We start from the raw sequence: 26,696 nt of genomic DNA on the forward strand, positions 1-26,696 counted from the left end.
CCTGCCTTTGGTATTAAACATTTTTTGAAAAAGTTCTCAGCTCCCGCTTAATTTTGTGTGTATCAGAAATATGCTGGGGTGCAAGCTGTACTTTAATATTACATATAATAAGTTAAGCCCACAATTAAAAAAAAGTAAATTACTTAATTTTGTTAGAAACGCTTTTTGAAATGATCAGTTATTGAAAACAACCCTTTAAGCTAACATTTTTTATACGTAATCAGCTTTTAACCAATATTTTGATTCTACTAAAACATTTATTATTATTATTTTGTAATATTATTTGGTTATTATTTTGTAATATTATTGGTACATTTATTTGTAGTGTTAGTGCTATAAAATAGGTGTATTTTTATTCACTTCATAAATATTCATTTAATTTAAAGAGCATTATATAATATTGTCATTTTTTTAAAACTAAAATAAAAAATATTTTTAATAAGTTAGTTGAGATTTAAAATAATATAATATTTTTATTTGTGATAAATAGTGAAACTATTGCAAACTTATTAAAACTATAAAATTGATTAACAATTAAAATATTTTTTTTAAATACTGCTTTCACCTGTTTAGAAAATATTTAGAATATTAAAACCACCTACAAGTGCCAATAATATTTTAAGAGAGCAGAGGTTCTCTTCGACTGGAAACTTCCACTGCGCGATAAAGAGAGCCCTTGTGGGGTTCATTTTCGAACATAAACATCAGAAATCCGTGCACAAACACCAGCAGAGCTCATGGGGCCAAAAACATGGCCAAAAGGTGCATCCAAAGCGCATAAATAACAACAGCGAGAAGATAGACTGGCCCGGCAGGCAGGTGACGAAAGTAGCAATAATGTCGCAGCAGAAGGGTGAAACAGAGGGTTAAATTGGGTCACCGTGGCGTATGCTTAATGTCTTTGCCACTGGCTTTAATGAGCCCTACCTTGCATTTCATTTTTTTGTCCCACCTTGAGGACTTTAGCGGCAGGATTGAAAGGACTAAAAGCGAAAAGAGCAGCCCAGGATGCCGGCAGATTCTAATCAAAGAAAGTAAGTGTCTGAGCACTATCAAAAAGAGAAATATACTATCTAAGAGGCTGCTTACTGCTCGGCGTATTTGCTCGACTTGGCACTTTTCTTCTCTACATTTTTTTTTTTGTTAACAAGTTTCTTACGCTATGACTTGGCCCGGCTTATACAGTCAACTTTTGTTATGCCCTGGGATAAAAAGCACAGGGAAAGCAAAAAATGCAAAGAGGCGAGGGGCGAGAGGAGACGCATAAAAACTTGTTGAGATTTATCTTGCCACACGCGAAGAACGCTGCAAGTTCCGCACTCAAGCACCTCCACCGCCAGCCAACCGTCATCTAACTGCATTAGACTGCTGTTCTGCTCCTGGCGTTGCATATTCACGGCGCATATGCCAGTTTATTTATGGTCCTGCCAGCGAGCATTTAAGCGCCTTAAAGTAGGCAACGCGGCAGCTTCTTGCCACTTGTTGTGGCACATGTCCTTGCTATCCCTCCTATCCTCCTATCCTATAACCCGGTGCGTTGCATGGCTTACATTATGAAAATCTGTGGCTGCGACAGTCCTCAACTGACTGAGTGGATACAATAACGAGCTTGAGCCCGGCAAAAGGAGCTGTAGAGAATCATTAGACACACCATATGGGTCAGTGATTTCATTTTCAGAAGCTCTAGGGAAACAAAGCTAAAAAACCAGGTATATTCAGTTAATAAATACTATTTATTATGTATAAATTAATTTTATTAATATTATATTATAAATAAATTGTATTTATTAATATTATAAATAAAATGATTTAAATACTTGTTTTCTAAAGTTAAAATTGACTATAAAAAATATTCAATCATTAAACAAACCTGCTTAAACTAGAGCTACATTCTATGCCGCCCATTCTCTGCCGCCACATGCACAGTATGTATTTGCGGTCGGCACACACACATCAATAAGCTTACCCACACAAATGTCACATTTTTTTGTGTAAGGACCGCAGAATTAGCGAATTAATTTTTTATTAAAAAAAAAAGGTATATAAAAAGATGTATATACTCTGTAATGTATACTATAAAGTATATTACAAAAGTGTTTTAATACCAAAATATTCAATTACAATTTTAACAAATTTAAAATACTTTGGTAAATACTTTTAAGGGTTTCGGTAGTGTACCTTAAGTTTGATGAAGAGTACATACTATAAGGATCAGATGACCGCAACTTGCTTTCTCCCATGTTTTTATATTTATTATTTAATTAAAAGAGTTTGAAGAGCCTAGTATCAAACACCTAAAAAACTGTGCACTAGCCAAAGGGGGTCAGCTGTCCAAAAAGCCACATGATGAAAACAATAGAGCACAATGAAAAACACAACAATGTGCAAATGCAGAAACCAAAATCATGCAAATACAATTCAAAACGAAGTTTGGTAAACCATGCGTTTAAATATTTGCCATTATTGAGCGAACAGCACTCGGTGCTATGTTTTGATATCTATTGTGGGCGAAACAATGGAACCAACGTATCTTATTCCATTTCCATCGCAACGAACAGGGATTGCATGAAATGTAATAGAATTTGTTCAGAACAAATATCTAACTAAATTCAAACATACTCTGCCCTTTATTTATCAATTTTGTTTCAACTTGTACAGGGTTAGCCCTTATTTTCTGGCTGCATTTCGTAAAAACCTCTATTTAGGTTAATCAAACTAGTTTATTTTATTAGCTCACACTTTTGAAGAATTTCTAGAATGTATTACTTCTAATACCAACACATATATTATATTTCAATATTATATACTAAGTGGAAAATATGTAAATGCAAATACGGCAGGGAAATCCGAAGAATCCCTTGTTCCGACCGAAGGACATTGAAAATGGTGTCAAACAACTGTTGAGTGTGGACACCATGGATTCGCTTTGGCTGAGCTGCAAACGCCCAGCAGTTTGTATTTGTTAGCATTCAAATAACCGGAAGCGATACAATGAATCCGCAACAGGACCGAACTGGGCAAAAAACAACAGTCTAAAATCAGCAAATGCAGAACGGAAGGCGAAACAACACAAATGGAACGAATGGAGCTGCTCCAGTTGAGCAGGAGCCAGGCTAAACTATCAATAACACTTAAAAGCTTTTTCAAATATTTTCCATTCGTTTTGTTTCTCGTCTATTTGCTGCATTCTGTGTGCATTTGTAAGTTTTTGGCGCACCATATTTATTATTTTCCCTTATTTATTACTGCAAATGTTTTTTGCTCTCCCTGTCCCTGTATATTTAAAAATGCAATTTAGCTCGTGTTGAAATGAAGAATATGCCACGCTGGGGAGCGGAAGACCAATGTCATGATATATTTGCCGAGTTGCATAAGTATTTCAATATTTATTCATAAACATAGATATATGTATTAAGCGCTGCATTTTTAGTTCATGAAAACTGTTTGCTCTGGCGGGAGAAAGTCATTGGGGAGCTGGCATGATTTTAAATGTGCGGGATTCATTATGTATTGATAACACTTTTTATGCATGGATCCTGCTGAGGGAAAAAGTCTTTCAACTGTGTACCAGATAAAATAGAAAGACTTTTAAATAAATGGTTAGGGCGATAAGAAGTACGAAATATTTGTAATATCCCTACGCTTATATTTGTGCAAAACTTTATTGTGAAGTTTCAACAGACATGTTAATGCTTTCGGTTCAAAAAAAAAGAAAACCGCATTCAAATTCCCATTTTAAGCCGCAAAAAAACAAATATTTCATAAAAGTTGCTTAATAATTTTTCCCACATTTAATTAATTTATAAATGCAACGCAATTAGTTCCACCACGACTGCGAAAGCCACCCGTAAGTTTAATTAGTGCTAATGGTAACAAATAGCATTTTAATAAAAATTGCAAAAAAAGCGAAAGTTTCAGCTTAAAATGTTTTTTAACACTTGTTCCGCAGCAGAAAGTTGGGTATATCATTATTTATATTTATCATAGTCAAGAAATAAATGCTACAAAAAAACGTTCTCAATAATGCTTTATAGTTCAACATAAAAAACAAAATATATGAATTATAACCAAGTTCTTATGGGAAAAAATATATTATTATTATTATTCATTTTTAAATAAGATGCAGGATAAATATAATTATAATACATGACTTCACTTATCTTATAAATGGAACTTTTCATCTTGAGAACGACTTAGTAACACCTTTCAAGTTGTGCGTAATTTTGCATTTGAGCAAAAGATACATCAGCATTTAGCCCAGACTGGCGAAACTATTGCAGTCTTTTGGACTCTGAGTACGCTTATGTGCACACATGTGGGGTTTTATAGATATATCTTTATGTGGCAGGGTGCCTCTGCCAGACATTTTATCTGACCGAGCGGGTCAAGCATCAGTTCATTTTATTGACATAAATGTTTATGTTTATTTGTCTGTGTTTAAGCATTACTGTTTATTGTATTGTTGATCCTGCCAGCGCTGTTGTTGCCCTTGTGCCCATAAAGGCAATAACAACATTGTGCAAATACACAAAAGTCGAATGTGTTTTACAAGTGCTCGTAGGGTGCCTCAAACAAAAAAATTGTTTGTTTGCCCATAAGTGGGCAGGGATAATGGGATTTTAAAATTGATATAATTAGTGTTTTTGTTGGCACAGTTAAACAGCGTATTATTATATCAATTTATAAACGTTTACGCTTATGGTCGTATAACACTTGTTTAAGTTTAGACTTGCTGACTGGGCTTTTTAAAAATGTAATGGCAACCTATGGCGGGTCTGTAAACATATATGATTTGATTAAATATATATATTTTATTTTACCTGTATTTAGGTCTATTTTGGTTATATAACGTAATCAACCCCACATTTTTGGATAACATTATATAACACTATTATTTATTTTAGAATTTAACTAATAACTACATTTTTCTTCTCCATTTGTTTCACTACTTTACTATTTCTACAGTAAACAAGTTGCATGTAGTTTTATTAAGCTTTTGGATCCTTGAGTGTGTTAAAAGCTACCGCTCTTTAAAAGCTTTTCAAGCTTAATTTCTTTTAAAGGATTACAAGACTATCATAAGGAACAACTAAACTATTTTTAAAGTTTAAAGAAAACTAGAATTAAGCTTGCTTGAAATATAAATCTATGAATATCTTATCTTTAATGAGATTTAAATTTACTTATGTAACTATACAGGATTGAGTTAAAATTTAGTTTTTATTTCTAATCAACTAATAACTATCTTGCAACTAAAAATGAATTAAAATTATTTTTTCGCGTTGGCCTGGTGCTTGAATGTTCGCGCCTCAAATAAAATTAATCGATATTTTTCCTTATCGATAGCCGATTATTGGTGAGACCGTTCCAACGCCACGACTTTGCCAGCACCAAAAGTCTGAAGATTCGGAGAGAAGAAGAAGATTTGCCAGCAGGAGACGCAGAAACTATACATTATATACACCGAATATAAAGTTTCCTGCGGAATTGCAGTCAACTTCGGTCCAGTGGGTTACCTTTTCCAGCACTCCCGAATACGTCCAACAATGCAGGTGAGTGTGGCACGATACGGAGCACCTACGATGGCAGAGGGACACGCCAGCTATTGGATTACTAAGCAGGGTAGGATTCTAGACCAGGATGTAACCACCTCTCTCTCTTGCAGTCCGGGGCTGTGGCTAGGCCATGGCTGGCAATGGTCCTGCTGGTGGGCCTCGTCCTGGTGGTCGACTGCTTCTACGTGCCCGGCGTGGCGCCGGTGGAGTTCGTCCAGGACCAGAAGATCGACGTGAAGGCGGTGAAGATGACCAGCAGCCGCACCCAGCTGCCCTACCAGTACTACTCGCTCAAGTTCTGCTATCCCAAGAATGGCACACTTATCTTCAAGTCGGAGAATCTGGGCGAGGTGTTGCGCGGCGACCGAATCGTCAATACGCCGTACGAGGTGCGGATGAATCAGCAGGTCAACTGTCGCCTGCTGTGCAACCAGAAGGACCGGCCGCTCACCTGGAGTAAGGAGGACTCCGCTCTGGTGGCGGAGCGCATCCAGCACGAGTACTTCGTGCACCTGCTCGTGGACAACTTGCCGGTGGCCACGCGCATTGTCAGCGTCAACAATCCCGCGGAAGTTACCTACGAGCACGGCTATCGGCTGGGCCAGGTGGACGGGGATAACATCTATATCAACAACCACCTGAAGTTCATCCTTTCCTACCACATGCACTCGAAGGACAAGTACCGAGTGGTTGGCTTCGAGGTGGAAACGGTGTCGGTCAGTCACAAGGAGCTCAAGTTCCATGGGGACACGTGCAATTTCCCGGACAGCGCCCGGCCGCAGCTGGTCAATCCCAATGGGGAGACGCAGCTGTACTTCACCTACTCCGTGGAGTGGAAGGAGTCCAAGGTGAGCTGGGCCTCGCGATGGGACATCTACCTTGGCATGCGCGACGTTCAGATCCATTGGTTCAGCATCATCAACTCGCTGGTGGTGGTCTTCTTCCTCTCCGGAATCCTCACCATGATCATGATCCGCACGCTACGACGGGATATTGCTCGCTACAATACAGATGACAACATTGAGGATACGTTGGAGGAGACTGGCTGGAAGCTGGTCCACGGGGACGTGTTCCGTCCGCCCAAGAACACTAGGCTGTTTTCCGCCATTATTGGCAGCGGCATTCAGATCTTCTTCATGGCATTGATCACCATCTTCTTCGCCATGCTGGGCATGCTGTCGCCTTCGTCGCGTGGCGCCCTCATGACCTCGGGCATCTTTATGTACGTCTTCATGGGCACCATTGCAGGATACTATGCAGCGCGACTCTACAAGACTATGAAGGGTCGCGAGTGGAAGCGGGCTGCTTTCCTCACCGCCACCCTCTATCCGGGCATTGTATTTGGGTAAGCTCAACCAAGCAATAGCATGTTACAAATATAAACTTATTGATTTTCCCGCAGCACTGGATTCTTTTTAAACTTCTTTATCTGGGACAAGTCGTCTAGCGGAGCCGTGCCCTTTACCACTATGATCTCGCTGCTGCTCCTCTGGTTTGGCATCTCGGTGCCCCTGGTCTACCTGGGTTTCTATCTGGGCTACCGCAAGCAGCCGTACCAGCACCCAGTGCGCACCAACATGATTCCGCGGCAAGTGCCTACGCAGCACTGGTACATGAATGCGGTGTTGAGGTGAGCAGACTTTTTTCACATCATCCCAGTTTGCTAATCAAACTCCAACCGCATTGCAATTGCAGCACTCTGATGGCTGGCATTTTGCCCTTCGGAGCCGTCTTCATAGAACTCTTCTTTGTGTTCACGGCCATCTGGCAGAATCAGTTCTACTACCTGTTCGGCTTTCTCTTCTTGGTGTTTTGCATCTTAGTTGTCAGCTGTGCCCAGATCTCTATAGTTATGACATATTTCCAGCTATGTGGGGAGGTGAGATTGATACGCGTCCCTTTAAGATAGGGAATATTTAATTATTCATTAAATTTCATTACAGGACTACCGCTGGTGGTGGCGCAGTTTTGTTGTGTCTGGCGGCTCGGCCGTCTATGTGCTTTTTTATAGCATCTTCTACTTTTTCACTAAGCTGGAGATAACCGAGTTCATACCTACGCTGCTCTACTTGGGCTACACGGGTAAGTTAATTTTATAAATATTTGGTGTATCTTACGTTTATACACTATTCTTGAACACAGGCCTCATGGTGCTGACTTTCTGGCTGCTAACCGGCTCGATTGGCTTCTTCGCCGCCTACGTTTTCATTCTGAGAATCTACGGAGCTGTGAAGATCGACTAAGCTGTGTCACCCACTCGCCACGCTGTACACCAAACTATCCTTGCAATATCATTCGATCATAAATATATTTATAGGGCAACTGGGCAAAGTCTCGTCCAGCTGCGGAAATCAAAACAAACCGAAAATGAAACTAAAAAAAACTCGACGACTCAGCCATGTGAGCTAACTTCCCCTTCTTGTCCCAGCTTCAAAGAGCACCCTTTGAGTAACCACTTACTAAGTCAAAACACTGTATTCCGCGTGTATGTCTTGACCCCTCGGAGTGGCTCGATTTGCGAGAGCGTTGCGTTTTAGAATCAATCTAGAAATGCCTAATTTATAAATGAATGTAAAGAATCTAATCTAAGCAACTGATATAAAACAAACAAAAATCAAATAAACTAAGCTTAATGTACGACACCTGCAGGTGTAAGTTTCTTAGCGGGAAAGCGAGCTCTGTTGATCGCAGACTTACGGTTTTCAACTCAGTCTCATTTTTGTTCTGAATCAGGGTAGTTCACAGAACCTCATAATGTTTCGCTTATTGATTTATATTCTTTTGGTAATAGCATTTGGCTTCTGCCGTCTATGTGTCTCCGGAACGGGGTTTCATATAGCTGACAAAGTAAGCTTTCCCTTTTGATAAAAACTTTAACCTCACTATGTTTTCTCTTCAGAAACGAAAACACACTGTAAAGGCTCGTATAATGTCCAACATTAGCATGACGCTCTATTGGTTGTTTCAAAACTACTTACCATTTGAGATCATTAAAGACGAACATGAGTGGGATGAAATCATAGGTGCTGAAGAGGTCGAAGTATTTGCTTGGGACTAATACTAAAATGATCTGCTTTTCAACAATCAATATTCCAACAACATATAGAACTGCCCAAGTGAAACGCTTTTATTCCTCAATTACAATTACATTTATTTGCAGATTATTAAATTAATTGGTACATATAATTGCTTTTAGTATTTTACACATATTAGGTTTAAAACGTTATGTAAGTTATCTATATTCAATCGTATACACGTTTATCGTATGGGTGCTGACCAGAGCAAGTAGTGCCCATTACTCATTAGTTTAGTTCATCTATTTTTGCTGAATAAGTAAGATTTCGAAGCAAAAAGTGAGGTCATCACAATGAACGAAGATTACTTTTTCAGTAACAAAGAAGTAATGTTACTTCCATGGGGATTGGCAAGAAGATACTAAGATTCTCGATGGAAATGAGGGTACCGCCACTTCCTGCTCTATAAAACCTGATTAAATTACCACAATGCACATTTTATTTTAGGCTGGCTAGCACTGATTTGAAGCCAGTTCCAAGTAGGCACAAACTAAGGATGGTAAACGAAGTTATTAAGTGTACATTCCTTTAACATTCCTTGCACAACACATATTGCTAGAGAGGGAATTAAGATTACTTAAGAAATAGATTAGAGTCGGGAACAACCAAACAGTTTACTGCCTCTCCCTCCTCCTCCTCATGCTGATCCTCCTGGCGCGAATCACCATCTTGTGGGAGCATCCATTGCCCCTGGATCTCTGTGGAAAAGTGCGCTTTGACATGGTTGCGAATCGGTTTACCTCATCGGGTTCCGATTCTTTAAACGCTAGCGATTCCGCTTGGTCTTGCGACTAACATTGCCCTCGATGATGATCTGATAGCATGCAAAGTAAAGAATTTGAATTGGAGTATGGAGATGGAAAGAGTGACTCTAGTCGTATTGAATGAAATCGGTTAGATTGCCCTTCCAGTTGGATGAGTTTATAGTATAGGGACACTTGAATTGCTGGGAGGGGGGAGGAGGACTGGTGTTAGGATGGGTTGGATTGGGGTTACTCCAGCACCGGCTGCTCTACCTGAAGGATCTGGCTGGCCTCGAAGGCGGTGCCCGGCAGCAGGATCACGGGCGAGGTTACGTTGCCCGCCTCCACGCACAACATGTTGGGGAACTCGTCGTCCCCGAAGTCACTCATCTCACGGGATCGATCGATCCAAGGATTCCAGATGACTAGAAAACATTGTAGGTATACTTTATTATAGATTGTTCTTTATGGAACCCTTATATACTCACCCGTGTCGGGAAAGTTGTACTTGTGCAGTCTCATCTTACGGCCGGAAACCACGTTCGTTATGACGTGCTCCTGTGGCGTGTGCTGGTAGATCCGGTCGGTCCACTCGTTGACGGTCACCACCTCGCGTCCCTCCTGGTAGAGCGCGTTCTCCCGCGTCTTGTCGATGAAGTGGCAGCCCTGGAGACCCGTGATCTGGCACCGGCGGACATCGGGCACCTTTAGGTAGGTGTGCAGCAGCATGTTGAAGGTGAAGCTCAGCTCCTTGCTGGGATTGTAGACGCCGATGTGAAAGTGGAGCTCCTTTTCCCGCAGGATCAGCCGGTAGGTGATGCGGAACCTTAAAGGAATCGGATTTAGTAATGTAATAAACAGTTTGTAACAGTACATAACTGCCCTATTTACTTTAACTATGTCCTAGTATCCTATATATTTTTAAGATGTGGATACACACAATTATAATAGATTTTAAAGTACTGGATGTACCTTCTAGGTTCAATAACTTTGCCAGATTAAATTCACGACATAGAATTTGGAATCATTTTGTAAACCTACTGATAGTTCCAGATAGATCGGGTGAAGTCGTTGTCCATCAGCGAGAATATGGCCTCGACATCGCCATTGTGCAGCCTGTCTGGGGGTCTCTCCAGGTGCCACCGCGTAATCCTCGCAAATCCATGTTGGGGTCCAAAGGACCAAGCACCGAACTGAGCTGTAATTGTGGGAAAGCATTAGCTGCTGGTGGTGCAAAGTTCCTGGATCTGGGCAAACTTACGAAAGACAAAGGGAATCCCGCCACGTATCGCCTTCTTGCCATCGAACGAGGCCAGTTTGCTGGGGGGGAAGACAAGACGGTTGGAGGGAAAAGGCTCGATTAATTCGGTTAGACGCTACTCGAAAATATGCCAGCCATAAAAACGCTTGCAGACCGAGACAGACATTCAGAAATTCAGAAATGCTATTAGCAGAAAAAAGTGTCTGGCGAAATGCTCCTTGCCCATTTTTTGTTTCTTGTTTTTCTCCTGTCGCTGAGGATGACGTTGCCCCGAGCTGGGACCTGCCTTGGGTTTCGTCTCAGCTAATTTGCCGACGCATCCATCAAGCAGCTCCTTCTGACCCTGGATCTACCTAAGCTGCCGATTCCGCTTGTCCTCCACTTTCTGTGCATCATTTGTAAACTCTTTCAGCTGTGGAACGCATTTGACATGGCAAATGTCATTAATATTTAAGAGATTTCAGCTAGGGATTTGACGAAAGAGGGGGATCACTGTAAGTTCTTGAAATAGTTTTCAAGTCTATTTAATTAAGTACATTGGGAATATCAACGGAATATTTATTTTGTAACAGCCAGCAATGGGTTAATGGTCTGTTGGTAAATCATTTTAAGTTCTTCTAAAAGGGTTCTTTAAATGTTCCCATTCTAACTTTAATTTTATTTATATTCTATTTATATTATTTTTTACCATCTTTCGGTATTTCTTTAACCGAATACGTTTAATTTTAAGTTTAAACTCGGTAGAAAGGAATAAATAAAAGATAAAATCATCAAAAAGAAACTCATCATTACAGAAAACTATTGTATAGAAAACGCACTGTAAAAAAAACCGTATATCATTATTTTATGTTTAAATTCTTCTAAAAGTGTTCTTAAAATGTTCCCATTCTAACTTTAATATTATTATAACATTCCTTAAGCGAATAAGATTAAAATTAAGTTTAAACTCACTAGGAAGAAATAAATAAAGCAAGAAAACCTCAAAACAAAACTCAGCAATACAGAAAACTATTGTTTAGAAAACTTACTGTAAAGAAACCCTATATCATTATTTTATAATGTTTGTCCGACTCTACGTTGGATCTGGAATATGCAGAGTTTCAAGTGTATCTATCTTCAGCTTCTCTGTTCCCGTTTATTCCGAAACAAAGTTACTTAAAGCAGGCAAATAATTAATTTAGTTTTGCACTTCCTCGCCTTATCCATGACCACTGCCAGTTTTTAGTGGGTTTCCGAATGCCGAATGACTGGTGGCCACAAAAACCGTCGAAAACTTTCCAGCAGACGAAACAAAAAAGAAGCTAGGACCGTCGACGAGGGGCTAACACACTCGAATGGCACTTCGTGCCTGTGTGGGAGCTGGCCAAGAACCCGGGAATTGGCCAAAAGTTGATGGGCCGCGAACCACTGTGCCCAGTGTGGAGGGCTCCCCATGTTGTGGGGATTTATCGATCTAGCTGGCCGCGCCAAAAACTCCATTCATAAAAACTTGCACATTGTTTTGCCACAAAAGGGGGGCGTAGGGCGAAAGTAGGGGAAGCCCAGAACAGAACAGTACAGAACTGAACTGAACAGGAGTAGGCAGCAACAGGGCGAAAAAAACGGCCATCAATGGAGGCAGCTCCTCTTGGTGCAAGTGCAACGGCTCCTAGTCGCCAGGAGGAGGAAGGGGGGGCCTTCTCCCCATTCCCGCCGCCCCTGTGTTTTTGTGTTTTTGCCATTCGGTCGCTTTTGGTTCGGTTCGCTGGTTCGACGCTTGGACCCGCTCGGTCCCGACGTGTTTTTTGTTGGGTGTCATACAAAAACATTTTGCCGCCAAACAGAATGGCTAAGGCTGCTCCTGCCCAACCTGTCAGCCACCCCCCGCCCCCCGGGGTGTAGCCCCGCCACTGGAAACTTTGCGAATCACTTTTTTGGTTGCATGACCAACCAACGCACAGCCCACCGTGGCTTGCGTAAGTTTGGGCTTAAAGTTCGGCCGACGTGGCGTATGAGCGATGTTTAAAGGGTGCTAGTTGGTAGCTGACAAAGTTCGGTCCACTCACCTGACAAACAACTGCTCCTGATTGTTTACCCGCCAGGACACGACTGTGGCACCTGCAAACAGAAGGTAGGCAAATAATTGGCTTCATTCAAAAGGTATTTGCAGAAAGTATGTATGGGTACAGAAGTGATTTCTGTGATATGTGTGTATTATTATTATTATTGGCATTGGAACTGAATTTAAAAAATTACGATTGGATCTTTGAAGGTATCTCTTTATGATATGCGCATTTTTAGATAGCTAAATAAGTATTCCTTGCTATAAATACATCAACCTATAATGCTATGGTATATTTATTACAAATGTATGGTTATTTGTTTACTATAGGAAGGTTTCCATTAGAGATCATATTAATTTGTATAATTATTTATTGATGAGGAAAACCTGAAGCAGATTCCGTAACCTCTGAGCTTGAGCATCAATGAATGAATTCGAAGCTGGATCAACTGTGGGAATTACACAAAAACAATCGGCAAAGCCAAGTACATGACGCACACACTTCTAACCCACATGGCCAACTCACACAATCGCAAGTAACTGGCCTGCAAGTAAACTGGCTGACAGCGAATCTCTGGTACAGTTAAAGACTGGGATATGGGTATGGTTATGGTTGCGGTTCGGGTATATGGATCTGGGCATGACGATGGCCTACGGCCAATGGGTGGGTGAGCACTTGGCTGCGTGGGAGGAGCTGCTGCTGTTCCCAAAATCTCGTTCCGCTTGCCCCAATGTGCGATGGGTTTAGAGAGGGCCAGAACCACAAGACTGATACTTTGATTATTATGATTGGAAACACTTTATACAAAGTTTAGTTGGAGCGCACTCGAAAACTAATAATTAACATCGTTCGAATTACATGTGATAAGATACACTGAAAACAATCTGTCTTGCATTTAAATTTATTTGAGTTCTCAAAAAGTATATATTATTTTATTTACTTGCGATAAAAACTGAATTTACTTTGTTATAAAGCAAGATTTTTCCAAATATCTTCTTTGAATTCAAAAAAAATTTCGAAGATGTTAAGTTTTTGTATATTTCTTCCTCTAAATTACTGAATAGGTAAATGTTTTTTATTACAAAACTTTGATTTCTACCAAACAAAATTTTTTTATATCCCCCCACAAGCAAGTTCTGGATCCGCCACTGGTTTCATTCTGATTCTATTTTAAATAGGCTTTCTATAAGAAACAATCTGTAGGCTGACTATTTCAATCATTTAAAAACCGTTTTTTTTTCTGCCTGTGTAAAGAACCTCTCATAAAAAACTTTCTTCTTATTAATGATCTATTAGATTGTGATTTGGAAACGACATTTTTTTGGGTGTACGATCCGCTGTCTGTGCCAAACGCTGTTGTGTCTCTGACTGTCTGACTGTTGCTCAAACGGCTGCGACTTGGAAACTAACGTGGGCAGGCCAGACACAGGCAGTCGTAATTGTTGAAAGTACGCTGGGTACCAACACACATAGGTGCTCATAGAGAGGGGCCTGTATATTCGTATATAACGCCATACGTATATAAAACGCCTAATCGAAATGTGCTGCGAGTAGGAGCCCCATCGGCTGAGCTGGGACTGGAGCTCCGAGCTCTAAGCTGGTCCAAAACCGAACCGAACTGATCTTCCAGCGATCGAGTGAAGCAAATACATATGCCCCCCCATATAACGCTGAAGTGCCGCCCCGATCTTGGCTGATAAGATAGCTCAATGCGCTCTACGTGGTACGCGTAGAACACCGAAAGGTAAAAACAAGGTTGTTTTGAGAACACAGTGATAACCTCCAGAGGTCGGGAATACATCAATTTAGGGGGCGAAACGGGTTTCGATTTCGGAAACTCCCAGGGAATGAAAGTCTAAGCCAATCATCCGCTAAAAATAACGCCACCAAAATTTGGCGAAGACTGCAAAAACTGTTGTTTTCGTTAATTATGATTAATTGTGGGTTTGTTTTCGTTGTTTTCTTTTGATTATACTATATTTCTCCAGCTCACCGTGCAAGTTGATGGTACAGGTAGTGTTGTTACCCCGATCTAGTACAACAACACTCGTAGCAGCCATTGCGGCCGCTGTCGTGGCCATTTTCGATTCTCGTAACGGTAAGGGTATATCCGGTGGATCGTTTTCGATCCTGTCAGAACTTGTGGGTGTATGTTTGGGGGAGTTTTTGGGGTGTTTTTATTCCCAAAAAAATATAAACTGTTGCTCCGTGGCACTTAAAGCAAGGCGATCTGGTTTTGTATTCAAAAACTGGCGTCGATTGAACTTTAATTTGCGCATTTACATAATGTTTGCAAAAATTATTCTGCACACAAAGCACCGCACTCACACAAGCGGCCGCTCATGCACACTCACACACTCGGCACACACACGCACGCACAGAGCGCAGCTTGAGTTTTTGTCAATGAACAAATACGTATGGAAAAAACTCGTGCAAAAAACGTTCGAGCGAAAAGCGTCGCAATCCGTACTTTGGATGTAGCGCCAACAACGACCGACGACCGATTGAAACAAAACCAGCTTATGCCAACTGACCGCCTTCTGTTACCGGGCCATGTTGAGCCCTAAAAGTGGGTATACTTCATGGTCGACGGGTTGATGGTCTTCCTGGGCGTTGGTTCTGTACATATTACCCACTTTTAATGGAACTAACAGACAAACAGATGTTAGTATTGTCAGAAAGAAGAGTTTTTTAAAGAGGTTATTGAAATATTTACTTTAACTTTTATTATTTCGAAAGCAAATTAGGCTTAAAGTTATAACGTTTTTATAAACTATTTTAAACACATTAAATAAATAGGTACATTTTTTAGTTAGTCTTATCACAATGAAAATTTCAGGGACTGTAAATGACTATTGATCTGTTTTTTTAATTAAAAAACTTGGGATTGACATACGCAGAAAAGAAAAATACTGTGGTGATTCTCTTTGTTTAGTTTATCCGCTATCATTATGATTTTTAATTTTGTGATTTTTATAATATTCCTCAAAAATAATAATTTTACAAAAAAAAAACCAAAAATAAGGAAAAAAAATTAAATTAAATAAATCAAATTAAAACTCATTTTGAGACCACGGTTTTGAAAATATTTGATAACCAGTATTATTATGAATAATTATTTTGATATACATTTTTTAACAAATCAAGAAAATGTTTATTATGTTATAACGCTTTGAAAAACTCTTTTATAAACATTAAACTAATAAATACTTCTAAAGTTTAACTAATAAGTAAATAGTTTTCTGTAATATTCCAAAAATGATTTTGTGTATTAAAAGCTAGTATACTTGGAAATAAGAAAAGTATATTTCACAAATAAATGTTTGCCATAAATCTTAATAAACTGCAATCTCCAAACCAATAAATACAAAGAAAAAGTATCTTTGGGATACACTCCGTACGTACTACGCAGGAGCTTTGTAAATTAACCCGTTGACTCGATGGACTTTGAATTTGGCAGGGAAAATCCTAAAATAATCATGTTAACGCATAAACGAGCAACAGCTGATTGGAAATCGGCCCAACTGCGGTTATCGATAACCGAAGCAGCGTTGTTGTCCAATCAGAAAAAGTGTAGGCGAAGTGGATTAGCATAAATAAAATCCCAGAGATGTAAGTTACATCCTGCACAAGCAGATACAAATGAATCTTTGAGGAAGTACTAGAGCTGGGCTACATTTTCCACTAACCAACCACATCGATTACTCATTTGCAGCAATGTTGAGGCCGCGCAGTGTGAAATTGAGATAACAAATCCCACGAGCAAGAAGAAGAGCCCAAAAAGAGCCAGCGGATTAAAAACATTATAGTAGCACCTGAGCACAAGCAATCGCAACGCAATGTCGCGCAAAATGGCCAAGTTCTATAAGCTGGACATCAACCGCACCGAGTGGGAGATACCGGAAACGTACCAGAACCTGCAGCCCGTTGGCCAGGGAGCTTACGGGCAGGTGTGCAAGGCCGTGGTCCGCGGGACAAGCACAAAGGTGGCCATCAAGAAGCTGGCCCGGCCCTTCCAGTCGGCCGTCCACGCCAAGAGGACGTATCGGGAGCTGCGACTGCTGAAGCACATGGACCACGAGAACGTCATCGGTCTGCTGGACGTCTTTCATCCCGGACAGCCCGCCGATTCGCTGGAACAATTTCAGCAGGTCTACATGGTGACCCACTTGATGGACGCCGATCTGAACAACATCATACGCACCCAGAAGCTGTCCGACGACCACGTACAGTTTCTGATCTACCAGATCCTGCGCGGTCTGAAGTACATCCACAGCGCCGGGGTCATCCATCGCGACCTGAAGCCCTCGAACATCGCGGTGAACGAGGACTGCGAGCTGCGCATCCTGGACTTCGGCTTGGCGCGACCCGCTGAAAGCGAGATGACCGGGTACGTGGCCACGCGATGGTACCGGGCGCCCGAGATCATGCTCAACTGGATGCACTACAACCAGACGGTGGACATATGGTCTGTGGGCTGTATAATGGCAGAGTTGCTGACGGGACGCACCCTCTTCCCCGGCACCGACCACATCCATCAGTTGAACCTGATCATGGAAGTGCTGGGCACGCCGGCCGACGAGTTCATGAGCCGCATCTCCTCTGAGAGCGCCCGGAACTATATCCGCTCACTGCCGGTGATGCCGCGCCGCAACTTCCGCGACATCTTCCGCGGCGCCAATCCGCTGGCCATCGATCTGCTGGAGAAGATGCTGGAACTGGACGCCGACAAGCGCATCACAGCCGAGCAGGCGCTGGCCCATCCGTACATGGAGAAGTACCACGATCCGACCGACGAGCAGACCGCCGCGCTCTACGATCAGAGCTTTGAGGAGAACGAGCTGCCGGTTGAGAAGTGGCGGGAGATGGTCTTCACCGAGGTGACGGCATTCAAGCCCACGGCCGCCTTCGCCGAACTACTGCCCAAGGAGCAGTAATACCGGCCGCTGTCCCTGTCCGTTCAATGATGCTATATATATTTAGATCAGTCTTCTTTACGCCTAGTTCAAGCGGATGTGCTCAGTCGTGATTTCTCTACTCGTCGAGTGTAAACAAACGGAGGGTATTTATTGTAGAGCGATTTATATTTAGAAACACTTCAGTGGCTGGATTTAAACAATTTGTTTTGACCACAGAGGCGCACGTAAACGTAAGGTGAAAATGTATTTTCGAACCTCCGATTCGCATTCGATGAATACAGAAATTGCGGTTGAACTAGGTACATGCATATAATGTAGCGATTCGGAAATGTTTCCAAAAATCAATCAGTCACAGCCTTAATGTCCAGTTCAACTTTAGATTTGGTGTCGGTCTTAGCACGCAGTTCTTGTGAATAATCCTGTAAATGTGAGTGTACATGTACATCCTAGTTCTTAAGCGAACGCATCTCGCGGCCAGTAACTATAAAAAGAGCACTAGTGTCTACGTTGAATCCAAATAAATGTGCTATGTATTTTAAAAAAGGAGATCCTCTAGGTAGCGCTCGAACTCTTGCTCCCTGGAGGTCTGCTCCTGGCCGAGATCGGGCTGTTGCTGCCAGATCTGATCGTCAGCCGGGGTGTCTTCGGTTGTGGGCACCTCGTTTGTTTCTGGTTGGGATTCGGAAGCGGATTTTCCAGCCTCCTCCTCCTCCACTTCTTCGCTATCTGTGGAACTCTCTTGTTCGTCATCCAGCCTACGACGCTTTCGTTTTCGCTCAGCCCGGCGTTCCTCCTTGGCCCTCCTTCGCTGCTTCTTGTACTCCCTCTTCTTGGTGCGGTAGTTAAGCTGATCCGTGTGCGTGGGACAAAGGCGCACCTAATGATTAAGTGGATTTATCAGTGACCAGTGACCAGCTAAGGTTATCTTTTCGAACCCACTTTAACCAGCGCATTCAAGGGCGCACCCTTTTCGATGTACTTGAAGTTCACCTCCCAGCTGCGGAGGTTCTCCCGCTCCCCACAGTGCCGACTGCCGCACTGAAACTGCCCGGTCCCGGTGACCACCTCCTGCTCCGTTCGCCAGCGCAGGGCTATCTTGTTCTCCTTGTACCGGGACAGATCGGCAATGCAGTACTCCTTGAACAGCTTCTTGTAGTAGCGCAGGGCCAAGCGCTGCTCCCAGCTGAGGGAATCGGTGTCCGCCTCTTCATCATCCCACAGGAAGCGGTGGTTCTCCCGTATCACATCGATGTCCCGCTTGTGGCGGCGAGATTCAGCCTCCGCCGGGGAGTTGAGCACGTAGTGGTTGAGGATATAGTTGTGTCGCTCCTTTGCGGTCAGATTGTTCAGATTTACGGGGAATAATTGCGAGCCGCTCATTGTTATTGCTAAACAACAACTCGATTGCCAAGGGGGCCTATCGATATATATCGACAGGCATGCAGTCACCTTGGCTTTTTTCACGCCATTTCTTTTAACGGGATTTATTTAACCTTTTGTTTAGCAATACAAGCAAACAAAATAGCAAATGTTCATTTTAAAGTTATAATGTTTCCAAAGCAAATGTTCATTTTAAAGTTATAATATTTCTAAAGCAAATGTTCATAGAATTAAATTATAATTCTTATTTTGTAAGCTTTTCTTCCAAACTCTTGGTACAGTTAGGTTTAAAAAATAAACTATAATTTTAAGGGAACATTTCATTATTTCATATGAAAATAGTTCCATGCAAATATTTTTGAGTCCCATAACTTTTTCATCAGTTAATATTTATAGCTAGCTATATTTTACTTGTACTTTCGATCGTCATCACTGATGAATGGCACCCAAAAGTAATCTGTGCAAATACATAGATGTGTATGTAAATTTACTATCCCAGAATGCATTCATTGGTGCCCTGTTGATCGCATTGCACTCGCTGTTCCACTTATAATATACACATTATACATATATGTCTGATTTCCCGGAGGGGAATGCGGTTGCCATGAACATTTTTCGATAAGTTTCGTGGACAAACATTTAGCACATCGCAAGCTACAGTTGACGCCTTGTCGCAAAAGAGAAAAAGTGGGGGAAAGTTTCTGTGAATCAGAAATGGCTTGCAGTTGCAGCCCACTGTTCTTTGTCTTTCTGCGGAAGAACCTGCTCTACCTAAGATGCAACTTCCTGCCGCTGCTCTTGATCTGCATCGGATTCGGCGGAGTCCTCACCGCCTATCTGCACTGGTCGACGAAGCCCGTGCAGCTCCAAATGGAGGAGTTTGAGCCCAAAAATGAGGTGAGCCGATATGAATGAATGGGAGTCACACGCCCTTGTAAGTGGCGTACACGTAAGTGCGAAGTAACCCCATATCTACATTTCTCTATAAAATAGTGTTATCAATATAAGCACAAACCCATGACCGCAATTGAGCGCTAATCTAATTATCTTCACCCTCTGTTAGATGGCGCTCAAAGAAACGTACTTTCCCGGAAATGAACAGGACTACATATACTATGCACCCCAGTCCTCGAATGTGGAGGACATTGTGGATCTGCTGCGGGTGGACCTGGGGTTAATACCAGAGCGTAAGTGCAAAAAAATATGGGATCTAGAATCATAATAATATATTATATTACTATTATAATTTAGAAGTATGATTTCTTTTTTTATTTTCAAATATTAAAAACAAGTATATTATATTTTAAGAAACAGTCAACAGTCAGTCAACACATTATTTACATAAGTAGTGCCAGCCCAAAGATAAGTTCCAAAAGGGTGGAGCTACATTTTTATGACACATATGTTTTTAAAAGAAAAAACTATTTCTAAATGTATGTTAATTGGTTATATACTCTTTTCTTTTTGAAAGTCTTATAAAAAGGTATATTTTTGGTGGTTACTTTCTCCGCTAAGCTTTTAGAGTGACTTTAAAATGTGGCATAATAATACTGACTTTATAAAATCGCATAATGATAACAATTACTTTCTCCCTTAGGACTTCGGGCCTACAACAACAGTTTCGAGATGCAGCTGAACATGGAGCAGCAGTGCCGGTCGAATTGCTTCGCCATCAGCTTCAACCAGGTGCCAGACCGCGGATCTGGCGGAAAGTTTCGGTACAGCCTGAGCTCAAATCAGATGCGAATTTCGCCCAGGAAGCGCTTCGTTAACGACGAAGAGATTAATCATCAGAAAGGTGCGTTTTATATTTGTCCCTTGTTCCCGTTTAACGAACCCGCGCTTTCTTCCATTCTTCTTTATCAGATGATGATGATTACATTCGTGCCGGTTTCCTGACCTTGCAGCACATTTTGGACAAACAATACATGAAGTATCAGGAGCTGGGGAACAACTATGAAATACTGGTCAGCTCGATGCCCAACCTAGAGGTTATTAGCATGGACAGCCATCGTCTGACGTACTTTGGCACCTTGTCCAGCATCCTGTTCAATGTGGTTCTACTCAGTACCTTTGTTGTGCCCTTTGTGGAGGAGAAGCAGAACGGACTGAAGGAGTTTCTGAACCTGGTCACGCCCATGAGCTTCCTCAACGGCCTCACCTTCTTCCTCATTCGCTTCGTGTGCTATACAGCGCTGCTACTTATTGTGCTGGTCGTTGCTTATTTGTACAAAGCACTGGGTCTGATCTGCTTCGCTTATGTGGCGGTGTTGTTTCTGCTTTACATATTGTCCACCATGTCGTACGCATATCTGATCTCTGTTTGTTTCCACTCAGGTAACTAGCTATTTTGTTATGTGTCTATATTTACTAGTTCTTTCTTATAACCCTTGCAGTTTTCTATGCGAAGATTGGCGGCCTGGTGATGCTGATCATTCCCTATGTGTTCTCCTTTGTCCGAAGCTGGGCCACATCGCTGGCCTTTGTCTTCTTCAGCACCAATGCCTTCCTGGAGGGATTGGATGTTTTCCAGACGTTCTCTAACAAGCGTAAGAACTTCGCTTAGCAGCAAGCTGTAACAATGCATTACGTCTTTGGACTTGGTTTATTGTAGATCGCGAATTCGGGGCTGCGGATCTGTTTCGTGAAATCAAATACGATTCCTCTAGGATGTTTTGGGTCTATGTTGTTCTCGTTTTCCAATCCTTTTTGTACGCCCTGCTCTACAACTACTTGGGTTGTGTGTTTCCTGGTCCTGGCGGACTAAAGCGTCCTATTTTCTTTTTCCTAGATGTAAGTACAAGACATAAAAAGTGTGAATTATCGGTCTCGGGTTGGTCACGCGTTTCGGTACTTGGTTTTCGATTTTCTTGTTATTATATGATTGTTTATTCCCTTCTGTATAAGCTTTTATTGGATACCGTTTCATGGGCTTTATATTGTTTACATTCTTCTACGGTTTGATTCGACTATTTTATTATGCGGTTTCTTGTTTTCTTAGTTTACTTGCGGTAAAAGATTATAATTTTTAGACATCGGTAAATTACGCTATTTTATTTCAGTTACTTTATTGGTTACGGTTGCAAAAATCGTTTAATATCGGGCGCCTTACGGTTTCGGTTACGGTTTGAGTTATTGGTATGTTCCTCTATATAACTTCTCCCGGTTCTAAAGCTTAGTTTTTGATTTCAGCCCAATACCTACCGAAAACGACAACGCAATGAGTACACGACTGCTCCCCGCGGCACTCAAGCCATCATAATCACCGAGTTGTGCAAGAAGTTCCAGACAAGTAAGCGCGAAACGCTCATTTCGGACAACCTAAATATGACAATCAACAACAAGGAGATCACAGTCTTACTGGGCCACAATGGTGCCGGCAAAACCACGATGATGAACATGATAATGGGTGAGCATTAAAGTTTTAACTTCTTTAACGCAAGGATACTAATGATGTTACTTTTACAGGATTGGTGCCCAAGGATTCGGGCAAGATAGTTGTGTGCAGTGAGCGCGATGTGGCCTCCTATCGCCACCTGATTGGCTTCTGCCCGCAACACAGTGTCTTTATGAGCTACATGACCTGTCAGCAGCACCTAGAATTCTTTGCCCAGCTGCGTGGCGCTGGTCGCTCCAATGCCCGTGATTGGGCAAATGAGAAGCTAACGAAACTGGGACTAGAAGATAAGAAAGACCATTTCGGAAAGGATTTGTCGGGAGGCATGAAGAGACGCCTTTCACTGGGTATCGCCATTGCCGGAAACACCAAGTAATCTTTGGATCTCCTTTTTTGTGGAAAATCCTGCTAAAAATCGTTTTCAAAATTTGCAGAATTGTAATCCTTGATGAGCCCTCATCGGGATTGGACATCAACTCGCGCCGTGAGCTGTGGGACATCCTTCTGAACCTGCGCAAGGAAAAGGCCATTCTGGTGACCACCCACTACATGGAGGAGGCCGAGGTGCTTGGGGACACCATCTGCATACTGGCCAATGGCAAGCTTCAAAGCATTGGGTCTCCTTTGCAATTAAAGCGCAAATCGGGCATCGGTTATCGCTTGAAACTGGAGGTCAACGATTTTACGTATCGCGAAAACGAAATAATGGAAATAATCCACGACTTTGTACCAACAGCCAGGGTCTTGGTAAGATGTCGTATAAGATAATTATATATATGGCCTGTACTTAAGTTCTTTTAAACATCAAATAGAACGTTGTGAAGCCCACTGTGTACATTTGCCTGCCGTATGCCTATAAAAAGTGCTTCGCTGAAATGCTACACAAACTGGAGGCGAAAACAAATCAACTGGGCATAAATACAATTTCCATGACCGACACTTCCCTGGAGGATGTTTTCCTAAGGTTGATCTACTTTTTATCGTAATTTATAATATGAAAACTAAATAATTTGTGGTTTGCAGTTGTGCCGGGGAGCAGGATCAAGTGGACACCCCAGATGGATCCAGAAACGATGCACCGCTACTGACCCCCTACAAAAGATTGCCCAGTCATCCGCTGCAGCCCAGTCTTCTCCAACTTTGGATGGCGGTCTTTTACAAGAAGTGGACCTTTGTCACCAACGAATGGTTATATACTCTGATAATGGTATGCATTGTACAAACAACATTTACAATTCTGTACTTTGCACAGCGATAACAGTGCAATTTATTATATTTACTGTGGTTTCCCTCGTTTCTCCCCTTCCTCGCCAGCTTTCCATTCCCTTTGTTTGCGTTTGCGGGGCTATACTTGTGATGCACGCCATGTCCATAGTGGAGAACGAGGAGGCTCTGCCGCTGAAACTCAGCCAGATGGGCACAGGCATTGTTTACATCCACAATCCGACGGGCCATCACGCCCAGGTGGAGCAGCAGCTGCGTCAGCAGATCGAGCTGAGCGGAATCACGGTGAAAACACTGCAGCTGCGTGGGAGTAATGATGTGAAAAATGGTGGGTGTTCCACGTCGTGCTGAAAATTTCAATGATTTCACTTATACTTGTGTTCTCTAGAATCTCTGGACTTGCAACGTGACAACTTGGCTGATTTCTTGGAACAGGTTATTGGCATCCTCGACATGTACAGCGGTGGGCGTGGCACCGCGGATACGCCAACCATTGAGATCTTTTACTCGGGAAATCGCTACCACAGCTCAGTAGAGCTCATCAACTTGGTGGACTCCGCAATGCTGAAGCTTGAGCGTCAAGAGGCGGACATTGACACGACCTACGTGCCCATCCGTCGGTTTGTTAGCGATATAAGTCCCTCCCGCCTGGAGTACTATGCGGTCATCGTGTCCGTCGGCATGTTCTTCTTCATGTTCTACTTCATCTCGCTGCCGTTCCGGGAATTCGCCAACGGATTCCGCCAGCTGCAGACCATGTCGCGATTTACCTACTGGCTATCTCATTTTGCCTTCGACATGCTGGTCCTGATCTTTGTCTGCGTGACACTCTTTCTTTTGCAATACCTGGTTATGCCCGCCGAGCTCTACTCCGTGGCGGATCTAAAGGTCATTGTATTGAGCATCTTTTTCTACTGCTGCAGCTACCTTCCCATTCTGTACGCCCTGGGCAACAACTTCAAGTCCATCTCAACGATATCCACCTATCTGCTTCTAATGCTGATCGTGTCGGGTAATATTTGCAATTGTTTAGATTGAACTTTATATTAAAATGTGTTATATTCTTTCAGCCATTGCCCCACTGATCACCTCCGGCAATGCGGCGGCCATGAAGCTGCACGAGACCAAGATCGCCTTCCTCCGCTTCCTGCCGGACTTCAATCTGAACCACCAGTTGCGCGTCATCAACGAGAACTTCATTGCTCGTCGACGCTCGGGGCTGATGAAGAACCTCCTCTGCGAGGACACCTTCTTTGTCTATGCCAGCGCCGTGGGTTTCCTGGTCATGGCATTCTTCACCATCGTGCTGGAGCACAAGTATCTGCGTCGACGACTACACGATGGCCTCTGGAACTGGACATTACCGAAAAAGAAGCCCAACTCGACTGGTACCCTACCCAGTACTCCGATGTCGGTGATTGATGATTGCGAAAAGGAGGAGCGGCGGGTTAAGGAGCTGATCAAGACCCCATCGCCGGATTATCCACTGATTGTGAGTAATCTTCGCAAGCGTTACCGGGACACGGTGGCTGTGGACGGATTAAGCTTTGCAGCCGAGCGCGGGGAGTGCTTCGGTCTCTTGGGTGTAAATGGAGCTGGCAAGACCAGCACATTCCAGATGATAGCAGCCAATTTGCCGCTGGATGGCGGCAACATACGCATCCATGACATTGAAATTCAAAAGGATGAAGTGGCATATCGCCATTGTTTTGGCTACTGCCCGCAGTACGATGCCCTGAACAAGTTCATGACCGCTGAGCAGTGTCTGCACTACATGGCATTGCTTCGAGGACTGAGCAACGCCCCCGAGGGGCAAGCCAGCGTCAAGGAAAACGTCAAGTACTGGCTGGAGAAGATGCATTTAACCAAGTATCAGCAGGTGCAAGTACGCCACTATTCGGGCGGCACAAAGCGCAAGCTTCTGGCGGCAATGGCCATGATTGGTGCTCCCTCATTGGTGCTCCTGGACGAACCCACCACCGGCGTTGATCCCATTTCGAGAAGGTTCCTCTGGCAGTGCATCAAGGACTTTCAAGGACAGGACCGCACTGTGGTGCTCACGTCGCATAGGTAAGTGTTTCCTCTTAGGGCTTGACCAGATTTTAAAGTATACATCTTGCCCTCACCTACAGCATGGACGAGTGTGAAGAGCTCTGTAATCGACTAGCTATCATGGCACATGGCAAGTTCAAGTGCCTGAACAATATCTGTGCCCTTAAGCGATTGAGCGGCTACACCATAAAACTTAAAATGAAGGAGGACACCGAAACGGAAGAGAATGTGAGCACGATCACCGCCACGCTGAAGGCGCAGTTTGCGGGACTGGAACTGCGCGAGAGCCATGCCGGCACCCTCACCTACTTCGTAGGCACCCAGGAGAACGTGGTCCTCTGGTCGGACGTGTTCAAGATAGCGGAGGACTATCTGGCCGATCGATTAAGTGACCTCGTGGAGGACTATTCTGTGAACGAGTGCACCCTGGAGGACATTTTTCTCAAGTACGAGAAAGAGTCCAAGTCACAGGCTGTGTCACGACAAACTTCGGTGCAACGAAGTCCCCAAATCAACTACGTTTAAGGTGGCGGGTAGCAATATCACTAAGAACGAGTACAAGACTGCCGTCGTGGGGATCGGGCACGCCATTTCCGCGACACCATCTATCATCTGTATAAATTCCACTTACCACTTTTCTCGACCAGTATTCATTTCTACTAAGAATCTCTTTACCCTTCAGAGGGTTATCCTCTCGACGGCGGTCGATTGTGCTTAGGGCTGTCGGCAGGATCATTGAACTTAACATATGTATTTAACATTATATTTAAAAATCAAAATAATAAACAACAAATTTTGAAATAAACATTAAAAGCGGCATTTACATTTGGAATAAAACGGTAGTAACTTTTTTATTTAAATTTAAAAATCTTGTGATTCGCAATAGTAAAACTAGTTAACCGTGATTATATTGCTTTTATTATTTTTTAATTTAAATCAACGCGCTCTTTATTTTTAGTATATTTTTAAATTCCGAGTCAAAAAAATACTAAAGCACTTCACACGAGCTGTTTTTGAAGAAACCCAATTGAAAGAGTGAACGTGTACAG

At 42.6% G+C, this 26,696-nt stretch overlaps 5 protein-coding genes across 12 annotated transcripts; 3 read left to right on the forward strand and 2 right to left on the reverse strand.

Moving 5' to 3' along the window:
- Window positions 1-5,390: 5,390 nt before the first annotated feature.
- Window positions 5,391-8,197, forward strand: TM9SF4 (transmembrane 9 superfamily protein member 4). Its single transcript, XM_017089920.4, has 6 exons — window positions 5,391-5,552; window positions 5,666-6,900; window positions 6,958-7,185; window positions 7,251-7,434; window positions 7,499-7,637; window positions 7,698-8,197. The coding sequence occupies exons 1-6, from the start codon at window positions 5,547-5,549 to the stop codon at window positions 7,796-7,798; spliced, it is 1,893 nt and encodes a 630-aa protein (XP_016945409.3). The 5' UTR covers window positions 5,391-5,546; the 3' UTR covers window positions 7,799-8,197.
- A 483-nt stretch (window positions 8,198-8,680) lies between these two features.
- Window positions 8,681-15,185, reverse strand: LOC108021208 (uncharacterized). 7 transcript variants are annotated; one of them, XR_010653481.2, is made up of 7 exons: window positions 14,193-14,491; window positions 12,679-12,730; window positions 10,634-10,692; window positions 10,414-10,570; window positions 9,861-10,198; window positions 9,646-9,797; window positions 8,681-9,443 (listed from the first exon to the last, which is right to left on the reverse strand). XR_010653481.2 is itself a non-coding variant. In XM_017089805.4 (7 exons), exons 1-7 carry the CDS (start codon window positions 14,754-14,756, stop codon window positions 9,501-9,503), a joined length of 921 nt encoding a protein of 306 aa, XP_016945294.1. In that variant the 5' UTR covers window positions 14,757-15,185; the 3' UTR covers window positions 8,681-9,500. The 7 variants fall into 7 exon arrangements, 6 of the variants coding, with proteins under 6 accessions (XP_016945294.1, XP_016945295.1, XP_065719116.1 ...); XM_017089805.4 differs by lacking the exon at window positions 14,193-14,491 and adding an exon at window positions 14,669-15,185 and having other exon boundaries at window positions 8,681-9,575; XM_017089806.4 differs by lacking the exon at window positions 14,193-14,491 and adding an exon at window positions 14,669-15,184.
- Window positions 15,186-16,146: 961 nt separating this feature from the next.
- p38b (p38b MAP kinase) lies at window positions 16,147-18,137 on the forward strand. Its single transcript, XM_017090165.4, has 2 exons — window positions 16,147-16,287; window positions 16,391-18,137. Exon 2 carries the CDS (start codon window positions 16,515-16,517, stop codon window positions 17,610-17,612), a length of 1,098 nt encoding a protein of 365 aa, XP_016945654.1. The 5' UTR covers window positions 16,147-16,287; window positions 16,391-16,514; the 3' UTR covers window positions 17,613-18,137.
- LOC108021446 (protein FRA10AC1 homolog) lies at window positions 17,741-19,003 on the reverse strand. The gene is made up of 2 exons (XM_017090166.4): window positions 18,534-19,003; window positions 17,741-18,471 (listed from the first exon to the last, which is right to left on the reverse strand). The coding sequence occupies exons 1-2, from the start codon at window positions 18,972-18,974 to the stop codon at window positions 18,130-18,132; spliced, it is 783 nt and encodes a 260-aa protein (XP_016945655.3). The 5' UTR covers window positions 18,975-19,003; the 3' UTR covers window positions 17,741-18,129.
- A 439-nt stretch (window positions 19,004-19,442) lies between these two features.
- Window positions 19,443-26,460, forward strand: Eato (Engulfment ABC Transporter in the ovary). 2 transcript variants are annotated; one of them, XM_017089496.4, is made up of 15 exons: window positions 19,462-19,871; window positions 20,038-20,161; window positions 20,572-20,772; window positions 20,841-21,311; window positions 21,371-21,523; window positions 21,589-21,767; window positions 22,167-22,383; window positions 22,443-22,743; window positions 22,806-23,118; window positions 23,184-23,335; window positions 23,395-23,578; window positions 23,686-23,923; window positions 23,984-24,607; window positions 24,666-25,665; window positions 25,728-26,460. In XM_017089496.4, exons 1-15 carry the CDS (start codon window positions 19,689-19,691, stop codon window positions 26,170-26,172), a joined length of 4,785 nt encoding a protein of 1,594 aa, XP_016944985.3. In that variant the 5' UTR covers window positions 19,462-19,688; the 3' UTR covers window positions 26,173-26,460. The 2 variants fall into 2 exon arrangements, with proteins under 2 accessions (XP_036672084.3, XP_016944985.3); XM_036816189.3 differs by lacking the exons at window positions 22,443-22,743; window positions 22,806-23,118; window positions 23,184-23,335; ... (3 more) ...; window positions 24,666-25,665; window positions 25,728-26,460 and adding an exon at window positions 22,037-22,112 and having other exon boundaries at window positions 19,443-19,871; window positions 22,167-22,306.
- Window positions 26,461-26,696: the final 236 nt, after the last annotated feature.

The sequence above is a fragment of the Drosophila suzukii genome, chromosome 2L, assembly GCF_043229965.1.
Source record: "Drosophila suzukii chromosome 2L, CBGP_Dsuzu_IsoJpt1.0, whole genome shotgun sequence".
NCBI lineage: Eukaryota > Metazoa > Arthropoda > Insecta > Diptera > Drosophilidae > Drosophila > Drosophila suzukii.

What these genes read in the sequence shown, in the direction of transcription:
- Eato (XM_017089496.4), top strand. Translation starts at nt 19,689, where the DNA reads ATGGCTTGCAGTTGCAGCCCACTGTTCTTTGTCTTTCTGCGGAAGAAC. An exon ending in GCCATTGCCGGAAACACCAA is followed by an intron (nt 22,744 to 22,805) that starts GTAATCTTTGGA and finishes CAAAATTTGCAG; the next exon opens with AATTGTAATCCTTGATGAGC. An exon ending in GGTTATATACTCTGATAATG is followed by an intron (nt 23,579 to 23,685) that starts GTATGCATTGTA and finishes CTTCCTCGCCAG; the next exon opens with CTTTCCATTCCCTTTGTTTG.
- LOC108021446 (XM_017090166.4), bottom strand. Translation starts at nt 18,974, where the DNA reads ATGAGCGGCTCGCAATTATTCCCCGTAAATCTGAACAATCTGACCGCA. An exon ending in CCTTGAATGCGCTGGTTAAA is followed by an intron (nt 18,472 to 18,533) that starts GTGGGTTCGAAA and finishes CTTAATCATTAG; the next exon opens with GTGCGCCTTTGTCCCACGCA.
- p38b (XM_017090165.4), top strand. Translation starts at nt 16,515, where the DNA reads ATGTCGCGCAAAATGGCCAAGTTCTATAAGCTGGACATCAACCGCACC.
- LOC108021208 (XM_017089805.4), bottom strand. Translation starts at nt 14,756, where the DNA reads ATGGCCACGACAGCGGCCGCAATGGCTGCTACGAGTGTTGTTGTACTA. An exon ending in CAGGAGCAGTTGTTTGTCAG is followed by an intron (nt 10,693 to 12,678) that starts GTGAGTGGACCG and finishes CTTCCCCCCCAG; the next exon opens with CAAACTGGCCTCGTTCGATG. An exon ending in CGGGATTCCCTTTGTCTTTC is followed by an intron (nt 10,571 to 10,633) that starts GTAAGTTTGCCC and finishes CCACAATTACAG; the next exon opens with CTCAGTTCGGTGCTTGGTCC.
- TM9SF4 (XM_017089920.4), top strand. An exon ending in TATCCGGGCATTGTATTTGG is followed by an intron (nt 6,901 to 6,957) that starts GTAAGCTCAACC and finishes ATTTTCCCGCAG; the next exon opens with CACTGGATTCTTTTTAAACT. An exon ending in GCTCTACTTGGGCTACACGG is followed by an intron (nt 7,638 to 7,697) that starts GTAAGTTAATTT and finishes TCTTGAACACAG; the next exon opens with GCCTCATGGTGCTGACTTTC.